A 24,491-nucleotide genomic window follows, 5' to 3' on the forward strand; every position below is an offset into this window, starting at 1 on the left:
CTCCAGCAGCGGGCACTTGCTGGATTGCGTGCTTTCCATCTCTTATCTGACGCTTGCCCTTTCCCCTCCCCACTCCACAGGCTGAAGCAGTGATGGCCATAACCTGCAACAGGAGCCCACGTGTGGTCACAGTCCCAAAGGGAACAGTCTACCATGGCTGTACCAGTAAGTCCCTCCCCAAGGAACACTGGAACCGGAACTGGCGGCCTGACCTCAATCCCTCTCTCCTTGCTTACCTACACTAGAACGTGTATGCTGCGGGAGCAGATGGCAGCCATATTCTGCCATGTGACTAAGTAAGAAATAGAGACAGCCAGTGTAAGCGAGAGAGAAGAATGGAGCAGACAATGAGAAACTCAGGAGCAACAGGGAGAAAAGACTTCCTGGTTCTCCATAAGCTCCAGTCTTTAGTTCTATTCCTGGAGTCCAAATGCCTCCCTGTCCTCAGATTCTGCAAGATACTTGAGCCTTCTGCCAGGAAACTCCAGAGCTGGTTTCTGTTCACATTACCAAAGCAACCAAAGAGACTGTACCATTATCTATCACCAGAAGACGACTGGTTTCCAGAGTGGTTCCCTCCCTCACCGTGAACCGACACACAACGGAAACGTCTACTGCTCCAATTCTGCCTACTGTGTTCTAAGTTCTGAGCAGAGGCCTTGAAAAACAACACGGTGCTGAGGATCCCAGAGCAGAAGATAAATAGATAAATAATTTTAATGCATGTTAGGAGGTGTTTTAACAAATACACAAAGAGTGTGCTGAGGGAATACAGCTATCAGATCAGGCGGAGGAGGAGGGGAAGCCACATGCAAACACTGCTAATCGCCAGAGTAGTTCTACGAGTGAAGTTCACAGCTGCGAAAGCAGAAATGCCCAAAGAGATCCATATCAGGGCACGTGTCAGAGAGAGCATGTGCAAATCCTATCAGCTTTCCTTTCACAAAATCATAAGACCCACAAGTGGGAAGGAGTTTCATTTTTCTCAGGCTAGCCTTCTGAATTTCACAACTGCGTGTACTATCACCTTAAAAACAAGTTTAATTGTTTTTTAAATGTAACTGCTGGCATCTAGCTATTTTTACCTGCTATTTTTCGTTCAAATATTCAGAACTTCAGTTATGGTATGGATTAATTAGTACCCACAGGAAATGAACTACCAAATAAGCAACCTTTTCTTTTTTAACCTTAAAACCTTGTTTCTACGATGATTATTAAATTCTCAAATTGTGGCAATCTCCTAGCTAAATTACATTTCAAATAACTAAATGCCATTTTGATCCCAATCTCTCTGCAAATCCATCCAGGATTCATCACCAGCTTTAGCCTCACTTTTCCACATAATATGGGCATGGACTAGTAGGCAAGAAAAGCAGAAAAGAGATCAAGTTTTGTAAGTAAAAGTTTTGTAAAAGTAGAAATAAGCAATGCTGGGCCCTGAAAATCCTGACTACGACAGCATATTCGAAAGGACAAACTTAATATTTGTGCTATGTAAAAACTGTCCAATGCTTCAAGTTTTCAAGCTCAAGTTCAGTCCTTCAGGCTCAAGAATGGAATTTCCCAATAATTACTTAGTGGTAAGGCATAAACACACCCCTATTTCAAAACATAAAAATGTCAGTTATAGTCAAAGACACAAAAGGACCATCCTAGTTCCAATGGATCATTGGAAGCTACTCAAAGTAATCTCAAGAAACTAATTTTTTGTTCACTTATCAACAAATCAACAACTTAAAGAGCATGTACAGACCTTCTGAGTTCAGTACTGATACTGATCTATCCCTCCAGATGTATGCACCTCTTAAAGATTCATTTAAGAATTTTAAATTATTAAAGAGTAGAGTAAGTAGTATAGCAAGGCAGCAGGACACAAGGTTATTATACAACAGTCAAATGCTTTATTATATACCAGAAATGAACAAGTGGAACCTGAAATTAAAAACACAGTACCATTTACACTAGTACTGTCAAAAATGAAATACTTAGGTATAAATCTAGCAAAATATATTCAAGAACTATATGAGGAAAACTACCAAATTCTGATGAATGAAATCAAAGAATAACTAAATAAATGAGGTGACATCCCACATTCATGGATAGGAAGACTCAACAGTATCAATATTCCCAACTTGATATATATTTTCAATGCAATCCAAATCCCAGTAAGTTATTTTATGGATATTGACAAACCGATTCTAAAGTTTAGATGGAGAGGCAAAGGGCCCAGGGTAGTGAACACAATACTGGAAGACAAGAACCAAGTTAGAGGATTGATGCTATCAGACTTCAGGACTTACTATAAAGCTACAGTAATCAAAGTGGTGTGGTATGGGTAAAAGAACAGATAAATTGATCAATGTAACAGAATACAGAACCCAGACACAGACACCCCACAAATACCATCAACTGATCTTTGACAAAGAAGCAAAGGCAATATAAGGGAGCAAAGATAGCCTCTTCAACAATGGTGCTCAGAAGACTGGCATCCACATACATGCAAAAGAATGAATCTAGAGAGTAGATTCACAAAAGTTAGCTCGAAATGGATCACAGACCCAAATGTAAAATGCAAAACTAGAAAACTCTGTTCTGACAGTCCCGAGCCTCCGTTAAGAAGGCCTGCAGCGTACGTTTCACTCATGGTGAGCTCCACAGACACTTCCCCCAATAGGGCACCTACTCATGGCCTGCGGGCCAGCTCTTGAGTTCTTATTACAATTAGAAACTACATTTCTGCGATAAACCATTACGGAACTTTGAGGAAAAAGATTTATTACTCATAAATTCTGGAGGGTACACGGCATTCCAGAGGGCCACAGTGAGGTCACAGGTAGAGAAAGAGAGAGAAAGAGCGGACCCAGGCTCTGCCTTTGTCCAAGAGTGATATCTAGGGCTTCATGGGTTCATTCTTTACCGGCTAAGTTAAAACATGAGAGCAAGGGGCACGTGAGTGGCTCAGGCTGTTGAGCAGCCGACTTCAGCTCAGGTCACGATCTCACAGTTCATGAGTTCGAGCTCCACATCGGGCTCCCTGCTTCCCACTTCCAACCCTCTGTCTCCCCCTCTCTCTGCCTCTCCCCCACTCACGCTCATACACTCTCTCTCTCTCTCTCTCTCTCTCTCTCTCAAAAAAAAACAAAACAAAAAAACCATGAGACCAAGAATTAGGGCACTGAAAGCGAGAAGTGGGGTCACTCAAGCGGTCACTTACCCAGGTTACCCGGGGCTTTTTGAAAGAAGGACCTTCATGCGTGGGAATGGCCTAGTTCCTTACCTGGTTGTTTTACTAGTAGCTGCATCATACAAGTGGCAACACGTTTACTCAAAATGACTGTCTTTTGAACTGAATGCTTCCACAATCAAAATGTCAGGAACTTACAGTACACTCCCAGAAGATGACATAAGAGAAAATCTAGATGACTTTTGGTATAGTGATCACCTTTTTAGGTACAACACCAAACACACAATCCATGATAGGAATAATTGAGAAGATTTACTTCTTTAAACCTAAAACTTCCACTCAGTGAAAGACAACATCAAGAGAATTAGAAGACAAGCCACAGACCAGGAGAAAATATTTACAAAAGACACATCAATAAAGGACTATTTATCCAAAATATACAAAGAACTCTTAAAACTCAACAGTAAGAAAACAAACAATTCAATTTAAACAATGGGCAAAAGACCTTAACAGACACCTCACCAACAAGTATCTACAGATGGCAAATAAGCATATGAAAATACACTTCACGTCCCGTCATCAGAGAAACGCTCATGAAAGTAACAATGAGATATCACTACATGCCTACCACAATGGCCAAAATCCAGACCACTAACACCACCACATGCTGGTAAGGGTATTCTCATTCACTGCTAGTGAAAATGCAAAATGGTACAGACACTTGGGAAGCCAGTCTGGCAGTTTCTCATAAAACCAAACGTGCATGTGCCACAACACCCACTGTGCTGCTTGGTATTTATCCACAAAAACCAGCACACGGATGTTTACAGAAGCTTTACTGATAACTACCAAAGCCTGGAGGTAACCAAAATGTCCTTTAGTGGGTGAATGGATAAACTGGTATATCCAGACAATGGTGCTAAAAAGGAATGAGCCAGGAAGACATGAAAAGAAAACTAAAATGCATTATTACTAAGTGAAAGAAGTCAATCTGGAAAAAGCAAAACTATGGAGACAATACAAAGATCAGTGATTGGGGGCAAGGGGTAGACAGGACGAACAGGCAGAGCATAGAGTATTTTTAGGTCAGTAAAAAGACGGTATTTGGTATTATAATGACAGATATGTCATTATACATCTGTCCAGAGAGTACATAACACCAATAGGGAATCCTAGGTAAACTATGGACTTTGGATGATAATGATGTGTTGGTATAAGTTCATCCTTGGTAAAAATGTAACATTCTGGTGAGTGATGTTCATAATGGGGGAGGCCAGGCATGTGTGAGGGGCAGGGGAATGGGAAAAAAAAAAAAAAAAGAGAGCAAGGTAGTACACTTTTGAAACGAAAACTAACAAAAAGTAAAACCAGAGGGGTGGGGAAAAGATCATACCCAGAGAAACAGGGCAACCCACAGACATTATATATATACTGATAGACAACTCACACATCCCTCTGGAGACTCCTTGCCTGGGCCTCTTCCTCTCCCTTATACTACTCTGAACCTTTTCAGACTGAGTGAACTCTCTTTTCTCAGCTTTTTTCCTACTCTGTTCAGATAAAGCTCAAAGATCTACGTTGTGCACATCTGATACGAACTGTAACCAAATTCTAAACCAATTTAATCCACCCAACCAGCATGCTAATTCAGCTAACCATTCTGATTAAACATAACTAACCCCTCTAATTTAATTTTACCTTATGGAGAAAAAGTATTCATTCTTCAAAACTGCTTAACCATCTAAGCTTTGGAATATAAAGAGAACTTATGAAGCCATTCAAATATAAATTCAAGTGGTACCTGGGTGGCTCAGTTGGTTAAGTGTCCAACTTCAGATCAGGTCATGATCTCATGGTTCATGGGTTTGAGCCCCACGTCGGGCTCTGTGCTGAAAGCTCGGAGCCTGGAGCCTGCTTCAGATTCTGTCTCCCTCTCTCTCTGCCCCTCTCCCACTCATGCTCTGTCTGTCTCTCTCTCAAGAATAAACATTCAAAAAAATTTTAAATATAGATATAGATTCAAAAATCAGAATATAATAAGTTAGCCATTTCCAACATCCCTTCTCCCGCAAACTAGATCAACCTCTAAAATATCAACCAGCTGGTATTTCCCAAAGGCCAGACATGCCAGTGAGCACTAAAACAGGTTACTATAATCCTAACAGCATGGGAAGCTTTTTTCTACTGAGGGTAACTGACTCCAGAAAAATATTAATCCAGATCTGCAAAATAAAAAGCAATAATGTAATTTTACTGGTTTTTTACATTAGAATTTAAATGTATTTAAACTCAAAAATATACATTCATGTTTTGTATTTACGGCCACAGTCCTTCACATTTGTATAGGACCTGACAGTATATGAAGTATTTTCACATACGGTATGCAAAACTATGAAAACATCAATTTCAACGTTTTTTTTGTTTTTTTTGTTTTTATTTTTGGGACAGAGACAGAGCATGAACGGGGGAGGGGCAGAGAGAGAGGAAGACACAGAATCGGAAACAGGCTCCAGGCTCTGAGCCATCAGCCCAGAGCCTGACGCGGGGCTCGAACTCACGTACTGCGAGATCGTGACCTGGCTGAAGTCGGATGCTCAACCGACTGCGCCACCCAGGCGCCCCAAAAACATCAATTTCAGAAGAGGATCAAAGAGGGTTCCCGAACTAGTGTCATGATGCTTGAGCCCTCTTTGCAGAAGCACGGGCATATAAGGAAAGAATGGAATGAACACTAAAGGGAAAGAAGGATTGATTCAAAGACAAAGAAGGGACGAGGAAGAGTTAGAGGCACAAGACAGTTACTGAAGGATTAGAAAAGCAGCCTGGAGGAAGGAAGGCAAACCTTAACATTCTTGAGGAATGGCTAGATGGGGCACTTTAGAACACCACACCACTGAACCCTCAGAAGTATCCCACAGGGTAGGTGTTCTTTTAATTCCCATTTTACAGCTGCCAAGGATCATCACACAACCAGTAGGTGGCAGAACTGAGAGTCCAACCCAGCTTGTCCGGACTTGAGCCCCAAGCACCAACACTGTTAGGAAGCCTCCAGAAAGGGGATAGGGAGGGATAAATGCCACGCCTGATTCACCAATACCTGCTTTATTTTATATATTTGCTGTGTATAACATCAGGATCCCTTCAAAAGGGCGTCTTCATGTTTAACGTATGTGCATCCTCCCTCTACCCCCACCTAACTTTCTAGAAATATGGGCTTTCTGGGTATCTTTCCATTTCTTCTACCTCTTCTTCTGAATACCCCAAAAGCTCAAACGACTGACTCCACAAGAGGGCAAGTGTCACCTTACAGATTTAGAGGAAGACAGCAAAGCTGCGTCTCGTGTGCCGTCTCCCCATCAGTGGGCAGCGTGGGCATCCCTCTCGTGGCCTTGCCCGGCTGACCCTAACCAGAAGTGGGGAGAGCAAGGGACCCGTAAGAGGAGAATTCGAGGCTTGGCACAGCTACATCTTCCCATTTGTCAAGAGAAGCCAGCAATCTGGAATTTTATGTGGAATCCAGATTTATAAAACTTGGCTACTGATTCAAACTTCCAGAAACATTGCACCAGGTCAACATCTGCCTGAGGGTGAACTCAACCCACTGGCTGCGGGCTTATAAGGCCCAGGCTTTCAGTTGAAGGCAGCTCAGTTAGCATTACATCCCTACTTCCAAATATTCCCCATGCACTATGTGGAAGACACAGCCCTTGCCCTCCAGGAGACCAATGGAGACAATGGACACACTGTTTCAGGACAAGATGACAAATGGAAAAAGGAAGAAGCCTGTGGAGGAGCACAGCAGCCAGCAGCCACATAGATCTCCTGATCACTGATTTTCGAGGGGGCAAGTTTGGGCAGTGGCAGTAAAAAAATGAGAGTAACGTTACCCTTCTACATCTAGAAAAGAAAGACGAGGTCTCTGAATATATGAAAGTACACAAAGAAAAATTCAATAGCCCTGCCTTTGTGTCTCCAAGGTGACTCTTAAAGTAGGCAAGCCTTAATGGAACCATAGCAGCAGGAAAAGCTTCCCTACTAGAGGCACGGTGGAATCATAAAAAATACAACTTCCTTTTACTCAGCACCATCTATGCTCCCAGTACAACACCAAGTGCTGTGGGAATGTCAGCTCATGTACACCTCCCAACAATTCCAGAAGGAGCCAATTTACAGATGTGGAAACTGAAACTCTGAAATCCTAAAGTGTGGGAAAGAGCCAATCATCTGAAGCCAAAAAAAGATGCCTGTCCTATTAATTCACTGACCTGGCCAGAGAGACTCAGGCTATTGGCCATCAAGAACAACTCATTCGCTACAATAATTGAAAGTGTAGAACTAGTATTAAAAGAAGCAAAGAGGGGCAGCTGGGTGGCTCAGTTGGTTAAGCCTCCGACTTCAGTTCAGGTCATGATCTCAAAGCTCAGCTCATGAGTTCGAGCCCCGCATCGGGCTCTGTGATGACAGCTCAGAGCCTAGAGCCTGCTTCTGATTCTGTGTCTCCCTCTCTCTCCCCTACTGGCTTGTGCTCTCTCTCTCAAAAATAAATAAACAATAAAAAAATTTTTTTAAAAAGGATGCCATTTTATACTGTTGTTTCGGTGACATGTGTGTATGTGTATTTAGAGTCTTGGATAACAATGCTAAATGTTTTTCTTACTATGACATGTGGCCAAAAAAGTTTCAAAAGCATTACTCTAGACAACTCAGTCCCTGATATGGGGATCAGCAAACTGCCCAGAGCTAAACTCTTCAGTATTTGAAACTAAAAGATTCATCCAGAAGTAGGAATGTAGTGAATCCAGTTTAAGTATCAGGCACCAATACTAATATTTCATCCAGGAATAAACAACCGCTGCCCTCCAAAGGCTCCAGAAAGCACCGTTTTACAGACGTCTCATGCCACATTTTCCCCCTCTGTGCACCTTCCTCCACTCAAGGTTTTAGGGTGATGTGGCTGCAGACACTTTATGCTTGTCTAGTCACTACATGGGCACATCACATAGTCAGTGTCAGAGCTAGGAACTCCTACATGCTCCTTTGCCAGATGGAATGATGCTCCTTTGCCAGAGTTGGAGTGATGAAATGTCCTGGGAAATGCCCAAGGTCAATGCTGGGTACAGCTGAGACCAGGCTCCCAGTCCCAGTTCTTTTCCAAGAATCCTTAAATTAAAGACACATGAGAGCACAAAGCAGAACACCCTGCCAAGAGACAAGCAGACGACTTTGTTTTCTTTTCTGGTCTTATTTGCTGGTTTCTTATACCTCTGACTTAATTTTTACTAATGACTAAATGCAGCATTTGGCTGAGGCGATCCCCTGTCCTTTCAAAAAAAAAAAAAAAAAAAATGGGGCGCCTGGGTGGCGCACTCGGTTAAGCGTCCGACTTCAGCCAGGTCACGATCTCCCGGTCCGTGAGTTCGAGCCCCGCGTCCGGCTCTGGGCTGATGGCTCGGAGCCTGGAGCCTGTTTCCGATTCTGTGTCTCCCTCTCTCTCTGCCCCTCCCCCATTCATGCTCTGTCTCTCTCTGTCCCAAAAATAAATAAAAAACGTTGAAAAAAAATTTAAAAAAAAAAAAGTAATGGAGTTGCACAAGCAAAGTTATTTTTTCTGTGTCAGGAAATTGTTTAGGTTAATTGTGGCATCTCCTTGGAAGACCTATTGAAATAAAAATAGGGGCCCCTGGGTGGCTCCGTCAGTTAAGCGTCCGACTTCGGGTCAGGTCATGATCTCTCAGTTTGTGAGTTCGAGCTCCACATCAGGCTCTGTGCTGACAGCTCACAGCCTGGAGCCTTATTCGAATTCTGCCTCTCTCTCTCTCTCTCTCTCTCTCTCTCTCTGCCCCTCCCCCACTTGTACTCTGTCTCTCTCTCAAAAACAAATAAAATATAAAAAAAAAAAGAAATAAAAATAAACAAGCATTTCCTGCTTTTGAAGTCCTTCTATTCTGAAACCATAGTTAAGAAGAAAACCTCGGCTTGATAGCCATTTTCTTTTCAGGTAAGTATATACTGTATATAATTTAGTTTATTGCTATAGATATCAACAGATCACTACTTGAAATAGTCTTAAATCACAATTCATTTACTGATTTCTAAATGCCACTGTGTTTTAACTTCTCCAAAACTGTTAACTTTTTCATGACATCAAGGTGATTCTCAAAAACAAATAGAAAATGTTTCCCTCTCAAAGCCAAATTCAAAGTGAAAACAGAGCCAGGGAAAGATGCTATGCAAGTAAAAGTAGTATTTCCTTTTTTAGCCTCTTCCAGCTACTAACATCCTATGATTTTCTTTTTCAAAGTAAGTTTAGTCACACTTGACGTATAAGACAGTTAGTTGGTCAGGATTTCACAATCCAAGAATCCCTCATTTTAGGAGCGTGAGAATTTTCCACTGCCCTGCAATATCCAGATGAATGTACCCTCATTAAGACCTTTGAGATCCTGGACAAAATCGGGTTGAACTGCATAAATTAAGTAGGAAATTCAGAACCATCAGGAGCTCTGGGGTCACTGGAGAGCTAAGCCTCCTTAAACAAGCCTTCCCAATAGTGATCTTTTCTTAAAAAGTCAATCTGTATGCTGACCTTTCAAGACACAGAGGCAGCCTGTTTCCAGACAGATCTGCTGGCAAAAAGACTGCCTCATGCTCTGAATTCGGCATAAAGGTCTGATTTTCAACAATCACATGGGTCAAATTCCCATTTTGGGACCTTGAAACCAGCAATTATTACTGCCAAGTGAGGAGTCTCAAGTGCAGAGTTGAAAGTTTATTAATTTTATGCCATTAAATAGAGACATGACACACTCAAAAATTAGTGTAGATGGGTTCTAATTTTGTCGACTTTAATGACCTCACACCTTCACTCTTAAGAACTCCTCAACCTTCAGAACTATGCTTACACTGCGGGGAAAACTTTGATTTGCATTTTCAAAGCTATTTTTTTATGCAAGTGTTATGAAGTACATGGTACATAAAACTCTACTAGGAGCTCAGCTGAACTGAGCCAAGCTGTAAGTATTAGTGAAACAATGGTTTCAACCAGAAATCTGAGACAGCGCGATTTCAGAATGGTAAAAACCAATGATACATCAACCAACAGCATGAGGATTTATAAAATGAAATGAAATTTTAATATATCTTTTCAACAGTCAACTAGTCATGACCACTTAGAATCGAGTAGTTCAGAGTTAAAAAAAGAAAAAAAAAAAAGTCTTAGAGATTAAAAAAAAAAAAACAAAATCCAACCCATTTCTTGTCCCAGTCCCTCCCAATCCCCATCCCCTGCTACACTGTTCTGGCTGAAAGCAAACTACTAAATTTCTCTCAAGCTCAACTCAAGTATCTTTGCTCCGGAAACTCACCACCTCTTCAGGCTCATTTCATTCCAAACTGGTGATCCGTCAGTCATTTCTAATTCCTTCAATGAACACACACTGCATTATGCTAGGCACTAGGGACCAGATGTCCTAAAAATCTGACTCCTTCACCATTGGGGGGGTTCTGTCTACCCTTAAGGATTATAGAGAACACTGCTAACTGTGCTGCATAAATTAGTCCTGAATAAAGTTAGAATATCACGTGGTAGTTGCCCCCACAGTCCCCTCATTACCCTCATCCCCTACAGTGTCCCCTCCCCACAGAGCGTCCTCTCCAACACCCCACCACCACATCCTCAGATCTTTTTATCCAGGAAATAATTTCAAATTCTTGCCCCCAGAGGTTTTAGAAAGTTCCACTCACAGTGACTCCTTTGGAGAAACCAATTTTCCAGATTCCTCAAATCACTCAGAGCTAAGTTCTGAATTCAAGCTGACTGGCTCCTGAATCTACACTCTTAACCAGTCCATTCCAGTGCTTCTCAGTGAATGGGAGTTTTCTTTTCCCCCTCTACCTACAATGCTCTTTCCTCTACCCTCACTTTTTCACATGAACTCCTACTCATCCTACAAGACCCATCCGCAGGAGCACTCCTTTTTTCTAACCACCACGAGCAGAGGAGATTCTGTGGCAAACACGGAGGACACTGTACCTATCTTCGGCACATTTCCTAATACGGAGATAAAAAACGGGACCCCCCCTCCCCCGTCCCTAACCCACCGCAAAGGTACAGACTCCTAGGGAAAGAACAGCTTCCTATAACAGCCCAATAGCAACTACCTAGAGTTACTAAAACTCTCTATATGAATGCCAAAATTGTTGACTTGTGTTAAAATACGCATATAAAGAAACATACGAACATAAAAGTCTAGATGGGGCTGAGTCCCACCCGGAGAGAGGTCTCTCCTGGCCTTCATCATTGAAGAAGAGGCTGTGTGACCAGACAAGGGAGCCCCTGGTAAGCTGCAGGCTACATGAGTGTTAACCAACATGGAGCTAAGATGCCTTGTAGGAAGCTCCTAAGCAAGGAATGTTAAAATGGCATCTACTCAGAAAAGATAGTTCAGAAAGCAGCTGACTCACGAGGAACCCAAAGTACCAAAGGTAGCTAAGTCCCCCAGAGATAGAATCTGGCTATTCTCAAAGCAAAGATAGACCCAGAAACGGCCAGTGAGTTCCAAGAACAGGTCCTATGTTATGACGGCCCCAGAAATCTAAACTTGAAAATCAGATTGTTTATATATTTCTTATATTCCTTCCTTGGTATCCAGGAAAGTTCCAGACTGTTCTAACTGTGCTAACATGAACGGAGGGTGAGGGTTTTTATCAAAAAACCTGCAGATTTGGCCTGAAGATTAGAATACTATCAGCCCACTACTGACAGCAGCAGTAGCATGAACACGGTAATGAATGCAAGTGAAAGAATCCTCCAAAAGAAAGTAAAATGCAGGGACAATAAGGGCTGTGGAGTCCAGCCACTCTTTCCCATCTGAAAATTCTCCTTTCAGTACTAAATCTTAGAGTCTGTGGTTTTGTTTTATTATCTTCTAAAACTTACCCCCCACTGAATTGTATCTGCAAACGATCTTGCCATTTCACCCAACGGAGTCTGCACGTGTGTTTGGAACACAACAGAAACTTAAATGTTTGTTGATGGAATGAACGAAGCAACACGTGGACTTCCAGAGTTTTAAGGTATCCTAAAGACCATCCATCCAGTGCAATCCTTTTCCATTCGTCCACACAGGGCTTTCATAGGTTGTCATAAAAGTCATTCGATAAATATCAACTAAGTGCCAACAAGACTTAAGACGCTATGGTCTCAGGAACAACAATCAAAATGTTATCAGTCACTGACACACAGCAAACGTCTGGGGGCCTTCCATGGATCAGGCAATTTGCTAGGCCGTAAAGATACTACAACGAGTAAGACACACATAGCACCTTAGGGAAACAATGGAGAAGATGAAGGGACCATAAGTATCTACGATACTGTTTAAAATAGAAAATGTTAAGTGCTTTCAAAGGTTAGATAAGGGCTATCTGGAGTCATAGGTCAAAAAGGGAAACCAGGTTTCAAAAAATTTCCAGGACACTGCCATTCAGGACACGACATTATTTGTGGTTTAACCTTACAGTTCAGGAATGAAAACTATTAGTTTCTAGCTAAAGCAGAATAGCTAAAGGAAATGGCTTTGTAGGTTTTGATGAAAATCAATATTCTATCTTCATAACTTCGGCATTATGTCAAATGGCACTGACAGTGGATTCTGGAAAGAATACAGATCAATTCTCTTCTAATGAAAACAATAATCAAAACTGAGCTCTAAATAACAAAGTTATTGTCACCCATGAGTACAGAAACACAGGTCTGTCAATCTGAATATTAATAAAACACACGTAAAGAATAATTCTGGACTGGGGCGCCTGGGTGGCTCGGTCGGTTAAGCGTCCGACTTCGACTCAGGTCATGATCTCACGGTCTGTGAGTTCGAGCCCCGCGTCAGGCTCTGTGCTGACAGCTCAGAGCCTGGAGCCTGTTTCAGATTCTGTGTCTCCCTCTCTCTCTGCCCCTCCCCTGTTCATGCTCTGTCTCTCTCTGTCTCAAAAATAAATAAATGTTAAAAAAAAAAAAATTAAAAAACAATAAAAGAAAGAATAATTCTGGACTTACGGGTGGGCCTTATTTATTTAGCAGTAACCCTATAATAATAATTCCTATGATTTACCCTATAAACTAAAACATAAAAATTAAACTACTATATAGCTACACATCACATTTCTTTTGACCTATCCTGAAATGAAATTAATCTTTCAGTTTCTCTCATATATGCTACTTTAGCTCCTCTAAATACCTTGAAATGCATCCCACTAACCCTGTTCCCTTCAAGATAACACACTAACATGGGAAGCAGAAGCCTGAGGACTAGGCCTGCTCACCAGGTTGGGCAGGTAAATTCTCTGGCCTAAATCTTCCCATCCATAAAATGAAGCTGTTAGAGCAAATAACCTCCAAGATCCCTTTGAACTCTTAAAAACAGTAACAAAATCAAAAACTGAAAACTTACCTCCACTGCCAAACTATCAATCAAAGCAAAAAGTTTAAAAACTAATATCAAAGGAATAGCGGCGCCTGGGAGGCTCAGTCGGTTGAGAGTCTGACTTCGGCTCAGGTCATGATCTCACGGTCTGTGAGTTCGAGCCCCGCGTCGGGCTCTGTGCTGACAGCTCAGAGCCTGGAGCCTGCTTCGGATTCTGTGTCTCCCTCTCTCTCTTCCCCTCCCCTGCTCATGCTCTGTCTCTCTCTGTCTCAAAAATAAATAAAAACGTTAAAAAAAAATTAAAAAAAAAACTAATATCAAAGGAACTTAGGTTTAACCAACTTTTTTCCTTCTTTTACTTGATTCAACAAACTTATTCATGAATTTCCTACAGCAATTACGTTGAGCAGTTCTTCATCCATAGCCATCATAAACTGGAAAGTGATGTCAAATATATTCCTTTAAAAACAATTCTGCAACAAAAAATTTCTAGGTCCAGAAGCAATCTCCTTAATAGAATTTTGCCTCTATCCAAAAATTAAACCCTCATAAACTTCTTTGTGAATGTCAAAAGGTTTTTAATCCACGTACTCCACTTCAGAATGTATTTATTCTGTTCAATGCAGACTGCTCGCCTTGGTGTATGTTTACAATTTTTCCCATTAGATCCACATAGGAAATGAATGGAACACCTTTTGTATGGAGTATGATGTAGACAAGTACGTGTCATTAATATACTCATCCTAGTTATATTGAGGAACCTATCATATGAATAGATCTATCAGGCAAATATTTTTGAGACCATACTGTATGCAAAGTGCTGAAATGACTATAAAGACAGTAACCAATACTGTTGCTTTACCCCTGCCTCCAACTGTAATTGTACTGGTCACCAAGAAAATAATTCTCTACCTCAACATAAGAAAATCTAAAAAAAAAAAAAAAAATTAACCTAACTACCGTTTTAAGGAAAAGCCCCTTGCCATATGCCTCTATAGTGTTACATTTTTTAGAATGCTAGTTGGTATTATAGAAGCAATACTTCCAGATAAATAGCATAATTACTATAGTCGGGCAGCATTCCTGTGGAAATAAGCTCCATCAGCCTGATTTCGGCATATTAAATGAATTAAGTTAAAGCGAAAATGCTATTGTCTGAAAAACAAGAGAAAATATTAAAGGCAGAACAACTGGCTCCACTTCTGCAAATTAAGCAAAATTAGGCAAAAAGAAAGGAAGCAGGCAAAGGGAAGGAACTCAAGAGCTATTTGCAGCAGGGGTCCCTTGCAAGTTAGTTCTAGGCACTTCCCCTTGAGCTCGAAGAAATAAGGAGACCAAAGAAAAAAAGGCACCTCTCCTTTCGTTCAGAAGCCCAAAGTTATACTCTTTTCACAACTTGCAATATTCATTGAGTTCAGTGTAAGATGTATGGGAGATCTGGATTCAGTGGGACTGTTCGGGAGAAGGGAGTGGCATTTACTTTTTCAGTCTGGAGCCCTTAAGAACTGTATCAGAGTACTCAAAAACCCTTAGTTATCTAGCAAAGGCTCTCGGAGCATCCTCCCTACGCACACTCCTGCAGGGCTGGGCGGCTCCTCCCTCTCCCCCTTCTGTCCTTAGGGCTGGACCAAGGTCCAGTGGCCGGCGCACCGTTAGTCCAAGGGCCACCCTGGCCCGGCCTGCGCCACCAGCCCCGGGCAAGGCCAGAGCGCAAGCCGCCGTCTGGTCTCCGCTTCCCAGAGCCACGCAGCGGCGGCGGCGCGCAGCTGGACACCAGCATCACCAGGATGCCCATTATAATAAAAACTTGGGGGAGTATGTCTACACTTGCACCGATGTGAAGGCACAGCCCGGGACGCGGGCTCCGGGACCGCCGGCCCGTCCCGCCCCTCCTAGCGGCCGAGGGGCGGCGGTCCGTACCTGTCCTCCGAGACGCTGATGACGCCCTCCTCCTTGGGCACGATCACGGCCATATTCACCACCTCCTGGGACCCCTCGACCCGCTGCAGCAGGATGGGCTTGCGGGTCAGCGGCTTGGGCTGGATCTCCGCCGCCATCGGAGGAGGGGGCGCGCCGGGCGCCGCCGCCGCCAACCGCACCGCGGAGCTGGGCTGAGGAGACCGCTCAGGCACGGGCACAAGCTGAGACAGGGACTCTGGTTGGCCGGAGCGGGACGCCGGGGACCCGCGATCATAGCCTGGCCGCGCTCCGGGAACGACTCCGCGCTCCCGGCTTCGGGCACCGAAACCACCACGACCCGGGTTGCAAGCCGGCGCCACCACCGGAGGAGGGGGCGGAGAGCTGGGGGGCGGAGCCGGTAGGGGGCGGGGCCTGCCGCAGGGGGTGGCCGCTGGTGGGCGCGAGGGCGGCGGCACTTCCGGAAGAGTGGTGGAGGAGGTGAGGAAACCTAAAAAAGGAGGCGGGACGTTGGCGGTCCAATACGCGTGCGCCAGCCCACCAGCCCATTTCCGCCCCGCCCCTACTGAATTCCCGAAGCCTCGCAGCACCGCCCCTGGAACGCATGCGCCTTCCATTATCTGCGGTCTCCTAGACTCGCCACCTTCCACCTCCAATCTGTAGTCCCCTCCCTTTCTAATCTCCCGTGAACGCGCGTGTAAACCCCCCGGGAACGCGCTTGCCAGAGGCCCCGCCCCCTCCAAAATGTATAAAAAGGGGGCGGAGTGGCGCGGGGGAAAGTGGGCCTGGACGAGGCCGGAAAGAGAAGAAGCTTGCAGGAAGGAAAGAAGCTGAACTAGTTGGGACGTGACTGGGCGTGCGTAAGGGTTACCTGTTCTGAGCTTCCATAACAATGAGCCTGCCGCGACGGGAGGCCATTTACTGCTCCCAGCATGCACCAGGCCCAGGCTGCCGAGTGGCACCCCAAGGGCTCCTGGGAGTTGTAGTTTTTCGGAGCCTCGTCTCCCTTCTGGAATAACCTATTGCCCACTTCTCAGCGCTCCTGAACTGGGGAGCCCGGCACCGACCCAGGCAATTAACTGAGTCGCGGCCCGGACTGATCTCTAAGGAGGAAATTGAAGAGCATCCCGGGGCTGAGCAGGTGGTTAAGATTGTTTCCTATAATAGTAGAGCCCGAGGGTGGGGAAAGAAGAGAATCTCTCGTATACGCATTTTTGAGGGAGTTTAGAGATCATCTGCAGTATCATCTAACTGGCTTTTCTTAAATGACTAAGTTACTAGCCCAAGGTTACTTTAGCTCCCAGTTAGGGCTATGCCCCCACCACACCCCCGGACTTGAACCCAGTCTCCCTCCCCTACTCCTGGCCCTGTCTTCTTTCCATTCGCCAGTAATTCAGCCTTTCTGGCTTGCTCCAGAGACAATGGAGAGAGTTACCGTGATTATTGAATGAATGTTAGGTGCCTGGCGCAGGGCCTGGCATGTGGGGTCGTTCATTATTTGATGACCCTACTAAGCCCTCCCAGAGTTAACAAACTAGCTGAAGAGTGGTCATGTGGTGTGACTGGGCTAGCAAGGGCTCTGGAGGTTAGAAAAATAATATGGCAGAACCGGGCAAAGAAATGACAGGCCTCGTAGAACTGCATTTCTTATGCAGGTTTTTGGCAGCCAAGGACCTGTCTCAAAGCACACAGTGCAACTCTTTACCACCTCCCATCTTTGCAGAAATTCTGTAAGGCACTAGAAAGTGAGACAGGTATTTTCCAGTTTGGGAACCTGGAACAAGGCATTCCACTTCTCTGAGCCTCAGGTTCCCAATCTATTAAGTGGAAGATAATAATACCTACCTTGGGTGTTATGTGAGAGCTACAAAAGACATATTTTAAGTGACTTCATGCACAATAGGTCCTTCAGGGTTCCAGGTATTAGGACATGGACATGTTTGGGGGACCATTATTCAGCCTACCACAATGGTTTTAAATACTATTCTTATGCCCCTCAACTCCAAACTCATATATCTAATGCCACTCCACTTTGTCAATTAACCATTTAATAGGTGTTTCAAGCATTCCCAAACACTATCTCCAAATCTACCACACCATTCACCCAATGGTTAAAAACTGAGTTCCTAAGAGTCATCCTTGATTCTTCTCTTTTCCTCACAACTCCTTTCCAAACCATAAACTCATCAGCTCCGCCTCCAGAGTAGGTCTTGAATTTTCCCACTAATATCACCTCTACCCCAGTCCGAGTCACCATATGCTCTGGCCTCTACTATCACAGTAACCTACCTGCTTTCCTTGCTTCCTCTCTTGAACCCTTCCCTCACCCACCCCAAACTCTTTTTATCTATTTACTCTATTTTTATCACAGTGACCAGAGGATTGTGTTTTAAAACATAAGCCAGATCACATTACTCCTCTGCTTCAAGTCTGTCAGTGGCTTACCATTGCATTTGGGATAATGCTTCTCCAACCTCACCTCTCCTCCTGTTCGATACTCTCTAAGCCCTGGCTTAGAAAATCCCAGAAACACCAACCTTCTTCCTGATGGTGGCCTTTGCAGTGGGATACTTGCTTCTCACCACTGAGGCTTCAGTCTAAAGAGTCTTACCCTCCCACCTCTAACATACCCCACCTCCTTATAACACTCACTGTCATATCATGCTGTTTTGTTTTCCAGTCCTCACTTCTGCCCCAAATAATCTTTGTTTCTTATTTATTTCTTACTTCTCCATCTTCTAGAAGAGAAGCACCAGGAGAGAAAGGACCTTACCTGCCTGTTCATCGTTGTATTCCCAGCCCCTAGAATCATAGCTGGCCCATTAGGAGGAATGCTGTAAGTATTTGTCAAATGAATGAGTAGAAAGAAAGACAGGCAAGTCTGAATTTAACTCTTTTCCATTAGAGTGTAATGGAAAGACTGGAATCTGGACCTTACCCTAATTCCTGGGATGGGATGATCCTTGGGAGAATACACAAAACAGGCAGGTGGTAATACCAATATGGTAAAGCCAACAGGTGAGTAATTGGTATCCAAGAGAAAGGCTTAGTATGCAATTTCTCCTTCTCTTCCTGGTAGCAGGTACAAGGGTCTCCTCAGCAGCAAGGTTCTGTGGCACTGAAGCCCGGCTGCCCATCAGAATGCCTCAGGAGCTTTTTGAAAATGCAGAGCCCTGGACCCTATCCCTGAACAACTGGATTTGGTTTTCTAGGAGCTTGGTCTGAGAATATGAATTTTTATAAAGTTTCAGGTGATTCTAAAGCAGGTGATCCTTGTTTCTAGTCTAGTCTGGGAAGCCCAGATCTAGGAATCCAACGGAAGGGTGCAGGAAAAGTGAGGAGTGGTACAGAGGGCTGGGCCTCCAACTATGGGGCACGTCTCCCCCTCCCTTTTCTTCCCCAGCATGGGAGACTAGCCAGGCTGCTTGTTCTTCCACTGGTAACATCTGTTGTTTCTGATCAGACTAATGCCTTTTTGTATGTGTGGTCCATTGAGTAACAGAACACTCACTGCCTGTGACTTTTTGCCCTACTCACCTGTGCCAGAATCAAGCACGAGGCTTTCCCCTTAATCTTCCTCTCACTCCTCTCTAGTCTGGGCAGGCTTGAGCTAACAGTAGGTTTTCATGTATACAAAGGTATTAAGTAAGGTTCATCTAGGTCTCTATATCTGTATCTACATATTTTTTAAATAGACTTTTTTTTTTTTAAGAGCAGTCTTAGGTTCACAGTAAAATTGACTGGAAAGTACAGAGAGTTCCTATATACCCCCTGCCCCCACACATGGATAGTTCTCCCCATGATCCACATCTCCCACCAGACTGGTACATTTGTAACAATCAGTGAACCTGCACTGATACATCTTTACCACCCGAAGTCCATTGTTTTCCCTAGGATTCACTCTTTGAGTTGTGAGTTCTGTGTGTTTAGACAAATGTATAATGACATGTATCCATGATAATAATACCATATAGAATAATTACACTGCCCTAAAAATCCTCTGTGTTCTGCCTATTTGTCCCTCTCTGCCAGGCCCCTGGCAATTACAGATCTTTTTATTGTCCCCATAGTTTTACCTTTTCCAGAATGTCATATAGTTGGGATTACACAGGGTGTAGACTTTTCAGATTGGCTTCTTTCATTTAGTAACATGCTTTTAAGTGTCACCCATGCCCTTTCATGGATTGATAGCTCATTTGTAGTGCTGAGTAATATTCCATTGTCTGTAGGTATCGTTGTTTTGTTTATCCATTCACCTGCTGAAGGCCATCTTGGATATTCCCACTTTTCCGCAATTTTAGATAAAGCTGCTATAAATATCTGTGTTCAGGTTTTTGTGTGGACATAAGTTTCCAATTCCTTTGGGTAAATACCAAAGAGCCCATTTGTTGGATTGTATGGGGAAGAGTATGTTTATTTCTGTAAGAAACTGCCAACCTGTCTTCTAAAGTGGCTGCGCCATTATGAATTCCCACCAGTTAGGTTCATCTATATTTCAGAGGAAATGAATTCTGGAATTTTCTGAAGAGGAACTAGGAAGGCAGGGTAGGATGAAGTAAGAATAGAAACCAGCCTTAGGGAAATGGTGACAAGGTGAAATAGTGGCAGAAAAAAAGAGGAGGAGGAAGGGGGTTTATGTTTCTGTTCCTTCTTTGCTTTGTCTTTATTAATAATATGCATGCCACTGCAGACCCACCCATACCCTAAGCCCTGAATTGAGCTGAAGTGAGAGGCGGGGACTGTGACTGATGATCTTCCCCTAAGCAAACCAAGAGCAGAGGAATCTCAAGTACATTTTGTCAAGAAGAAGTGGGTATACTATTCCTAGAACAAAGTAGCTCTCAAAAAAATGTTTGTTGGATGCAGGCATAAATGAAAACATAAATTCCTCAGTTTACCATTCAAATGTCTTAAATCTATTAGAATCCTTGGTTCAGCTTCAGGAAACTCAGACCTGCTCACAATTCCATAGACACTATCTTCCCTCATTCTTTCTTCTAGAAAATTGGTGCCTGCTGTGTTCCAGGGAATAAGCTAGGTACTAAATATGACTCTTGTGAATTTAAGGACAGAGCTCAATTTGACCCATGTCTTGATTTCATTATTGGAGGGCCACTGGCTCTGAGCACAGTGAACAGGTAGAGGAGTTGGTGTGAGAAGCTTTTGGTTTTAAAGTAAAGGTCAGGACTATGCTCAGGTTCTGCTGATGTAGTTGGTTCCGCTCTGAATCTTTTTCACAAATAATGTTAAATAGAATGTATGAAGGAATTAAATGGGACCTGTGAGGAATGAATGTTACCCATACAAAATAATGAGATGGGAGGAGGGGTGAAATATATTGCCATCTAGGCAAAATGATTAATCCATGTGGAAGGAATCGGTCTCTAACTCCCATACATAACTACAGTTACTTTACTGAGGAATGGACGTTTTGTATTTTGTGGCAACTTTGGGGGGATGCCACATTTTTTTCTACATATGCCTGTTTTGGGTTCCATTTTCCACCTAAAATTATATACACGAGGGAAATAAATGATTCTGTAAACAAAAAATGAGATCATCTGTATCTCAAAGACCTTGATGGAAGAGCATGGTTAATGACCAAAATTCTAATGTTGTCACTGGAGTCCTGGCATAATTGTATCTGACACTCTTTGGCTATCTGATGATACTTTTAAAAGTTTCTCATACACTTCAAGGATCAACACAATGCAGCCATCTTCCAGACTAGCCACCTGTAGTATATGCTTAGGCCTCATTGACATGGTTTTAGGAAAAGCATTTCCCCATCCTCAGAATCTATACCATAAGCCCTTTTTAAGCGGAGACAGCTTTCCTCTTCTGTTGAACTACCCCCTGGTATCAAGCCCAGTGCAAAGCATTAAGAGGGAGCTCAGTAATGACAAGTAAGTAGAAAGATTAATTGAATCTTAATGTCTTTGCAGAACAGCTTCTGGTAAAATGGATCCTAGAAGCATGTTTTTCCTATCAACACAATTTACATGGCAGCTAATACTGGAGGCCAGAGAGATCGGGACAAGGGTTTGTTACCAAAGGTGCCTCCTCTTGAGTAAAATTAGTTGGAATCAGATAAGATACCATGGGGAAAGGGCTTTTGTGCTAACCAAATCAACATTAGCCTTTCTCTTGAACTGCCTTTCTGTTTCAGTGGAAGGGAGAAACCAAAAAAAACCTCAAGCAATAGGGAAAAAGACCGTATTGACAAATAAATAAAATGAGTAAAGAGGGAGGATAGAACAAATTCAAAGTCCTGAAAAGAACCAGAAAGAGGCCAAGATATTAATGATAGCTCTAACAGTATAACCCAAACTTTGATCACTACGTTAAATCCCTTGAAGTGTTCTGTGGGCTTCTCAAACATACATTTTTATTTCCAGGATATGAAATCCTAAAGAATCTATATCCTTTATCGTCTGTTCACAGATTAAGTATTTTCAAAAAGCTGATTCTCTTTTGAGGTTGGTGCAAAACGGAGCTACAAGCTGCACCCCTGAGAGGAATGATGAACACCGTGACAATGTGGTGCCGTCCTGCCACTGGCCTCACTGCCCCCGCCTTGCTCTCTCCAAGCCATCCTTCTCATTGCTGCTAGAGCAATCTTTCTAAAACTCATTTTACTTCCTAGCATAGCCTACACCCTCTAAGAGCTTTCTGTGTCTCTAGAATTGAAACTAGACTCATCGTCTGGCTCATGCCTACCTCTACAATCCATTTCCCACTTTCTACCCCCTCAACCTCACCTCCAGTGACACTGCATCAGGTAAAATGCTTTTAGTTGTGAGTAACATGAAATTCTACTTGATCTTGTAAACCATGAAGGGAATACCAGCTTCCACTTACCTGGTCAGAGGTGGGTCAACTCATTGGCTCCATTTCTGTGGCATCCCCCTCACTCTATGCGACATCCTTATCCGCTGGTTGGCTCTCCTTGAGGTAGCAAAATAGAAACCAGTAGCTCTCAGGTTGACATGCTTTTTCTTCCATGTGAATGCATCTCTTCTCCTAACCATCAAACCAAAAGCCTGGACTTCTTTCTGTTTGGACATATCCAGCCCTGACCTAACATCTCTGAGGAATGCCATGGCTGATTTGCTTAGGCTTGGATGACACACTTCTCTGAGAACCAGCTACAACAAAAGAATGGATTCCACTGACTGCCTAAGGCCGATCAAGATCCATCCTTGGAGCTGGGAATAAGGTCAATTATATTCAACCCGTGGCTGGGAAATGTGGAGGGAAGGAGAGAACGGATGCAGAATAAGCATCTTCAGAATCCAAATTACTTATGACTCTCTAGGCCTTTCATCCCATGGTATAGCTCTCTTTTCTCTTTCTGAGATATTCTTTCCCCATTTGATCTGTCTGGCAAACTCCTACTCTGCTCTCAACTCCAGACCAAGCATTTCACCCTCTGTAAGATCTTTCAGGCTCCCTCTTCCCAAACAGTGGATTAAGTCCTTCTGTGTACCATTCTTATACCCAGTGCAAACTAAATTTATTGCCTTACTCGTTGTTCATGGATTATTTGTTTGATAGATTTATCTCTCCCCAATAGACAGTTAAGTTCTTGAGTACAGAAACCCTCTTTTTTGTAATCCTTACTTTTGACATTTATAAAATGACCAGAGCATATATGAGTACCCTTTAAATAAATTCTGAGTTTTGTTAATTCTACTAGATATTGATCACCACCTGTTGATGACCTACTTATGTGCTCTGTGTGGAGGTGTGACCTCCTCTGATGTCTAACCTCAAGAAAGAGACAGATCCTCAAAAAAAGGAAATGGAGCCAGGAGCAAAAGAAACAGAAGACGAAATGCCTGAGTCACACTCTGGTTCTTGGCCTTCTTGGTTCTGGTTGAGAGGCAATCTAGAGGTCCTTGAGTGTCCAAGTCTTACTAGTTTCCAAAAGCATCCTCCAACTATGAAGGCAGTTCAGGCACCAGACAACAGGCTTTCCTATATGAACCTCAAGCTGGAAACCTGGCCAGCCAGATTACCTACTTCCATGTTATGTTCCATGCTGTGATAATTTTATTATTCCTAACCAAAAAAGGGAAAGCTTGCTCTAAATAGTATTTCCTTTCACCTTACGGCTCCAAAAAAAGAATACCATCTTTTACCTTTCCTCAACTCCTAGTATCTCTAAGGGGTGGAGCAAAGAATTGAACATTTCCAAAAAAGGAAGTGGAATGATCGTCCTTATCAGCAATTGTTTTTAACACACTTACTTTTGGTAGGGCACAAACACGTGTCACTGAGAAACGTAAGAAGGCCTTGCAAAATTTCAGGGAAGCTAATAATGAATTCACAAATGATAAGTGGTCTGCAAATAATAACATTGATTATAGTAATGCAAGTATTCTGGAGGACCCTGGGATTCAAAAATGAAAAGACATTTGCTGTAGTAGATGCCAGTATCTGTCATTAGAGTCATAAAAGCAGCAGAAGAGAGGCTCTATGACCTAAGTGAAGTCACATATAAATGTAACAGCTAGAGACCATGAATAAGTATATGATAGTGTAGTATAAATTATACATCTGTGATAGCACTGCGGCAACATTATTTGACTGATTACTGAGGGAGTGATCAGTATGGAATGATATTAGTCAGGACAGGCTCTTGAAGGGGTGAGTCACAGGTTTTCGAGCAAGAGGCTGACATGATGTAGTTGGCACTCAAAAAATATTGTCTTAGCAACTCTGTAGAGAATGAACTGAGATGGGAAAGCACAAATCAGGGAGACCAGGTAGGAGGCGGTAATGCAAACGAGGTGATGGGCGCCTGGACTGCTGTGTGGGCTGTGAAATAGAGTTGGAATGGCTTAGAGAAGGCGATGCAGTAGGTTGCATAATAGCGTGGGCCTTGCAGACAAAACTGATTTGGGCACCGATCCTGGCTCCACTGACTGGCTGTGTTACTTGGGTAACTAACCTACCTGCTCTGG

The 24,491-nt window shown here is 43.2% G+C and overlaps 1 protein-coding gene across 2 annotated transcripts in view; it reads right to left on the reverse strand.

Annotated features, from left to right (window-relative positions):
• WDFY2 (WD repeat and FYVE domain containing 2) overlaps positions 1 to 16,465 on the reverse strand; it is a 178,802-nt gene extending 162,337 nt beyond the window's left edge. Inside the window, exons 1-2 of one of the 2 annotated variants that reach the window (XM_040448343.1) lie at positions 16,394 to 16,465; positions 15,526 to 16,012 (exon numbers count right to left, since the gene is read on the reverse strand). In XM_040448343.1, the coding sequence (XP_040304277.1) occupies positions 15,526 to 15,662 (137 nt within the window). In that variant the 5' untranslated portion in view covers positions 15,663 to 16,012; positions 16,394 to 16,465. The remainder of the gene's footprint in view (positions 1 to 15,525; positions 16,013 to 16,393) is intronic. The other variant, XM_040448344.1, reaches the window with a different exon arrangement.
• Positions 16,466 to 24,491: the final 8,026 nt, after the last annotated feature.

The sequence above is a fragment of the Herpailurus yagouaroundi genome, unplaced genomic scaffold (genome assembly GCF_014898765.1).
Source record: "Herpailurus yagouaroundi ecotype Mexico unplaced genomic scaffold, PumYag 197, whole genome shotgun sequence".
In the NCBI taxonomy this organism is placed as follows: domain Eukaryota; kingdom Metazoa; phylum Chordata; class Mammalia; order Carnivora; family Felidae; genus Herpailurus; species Herpailurus yagouaroundi.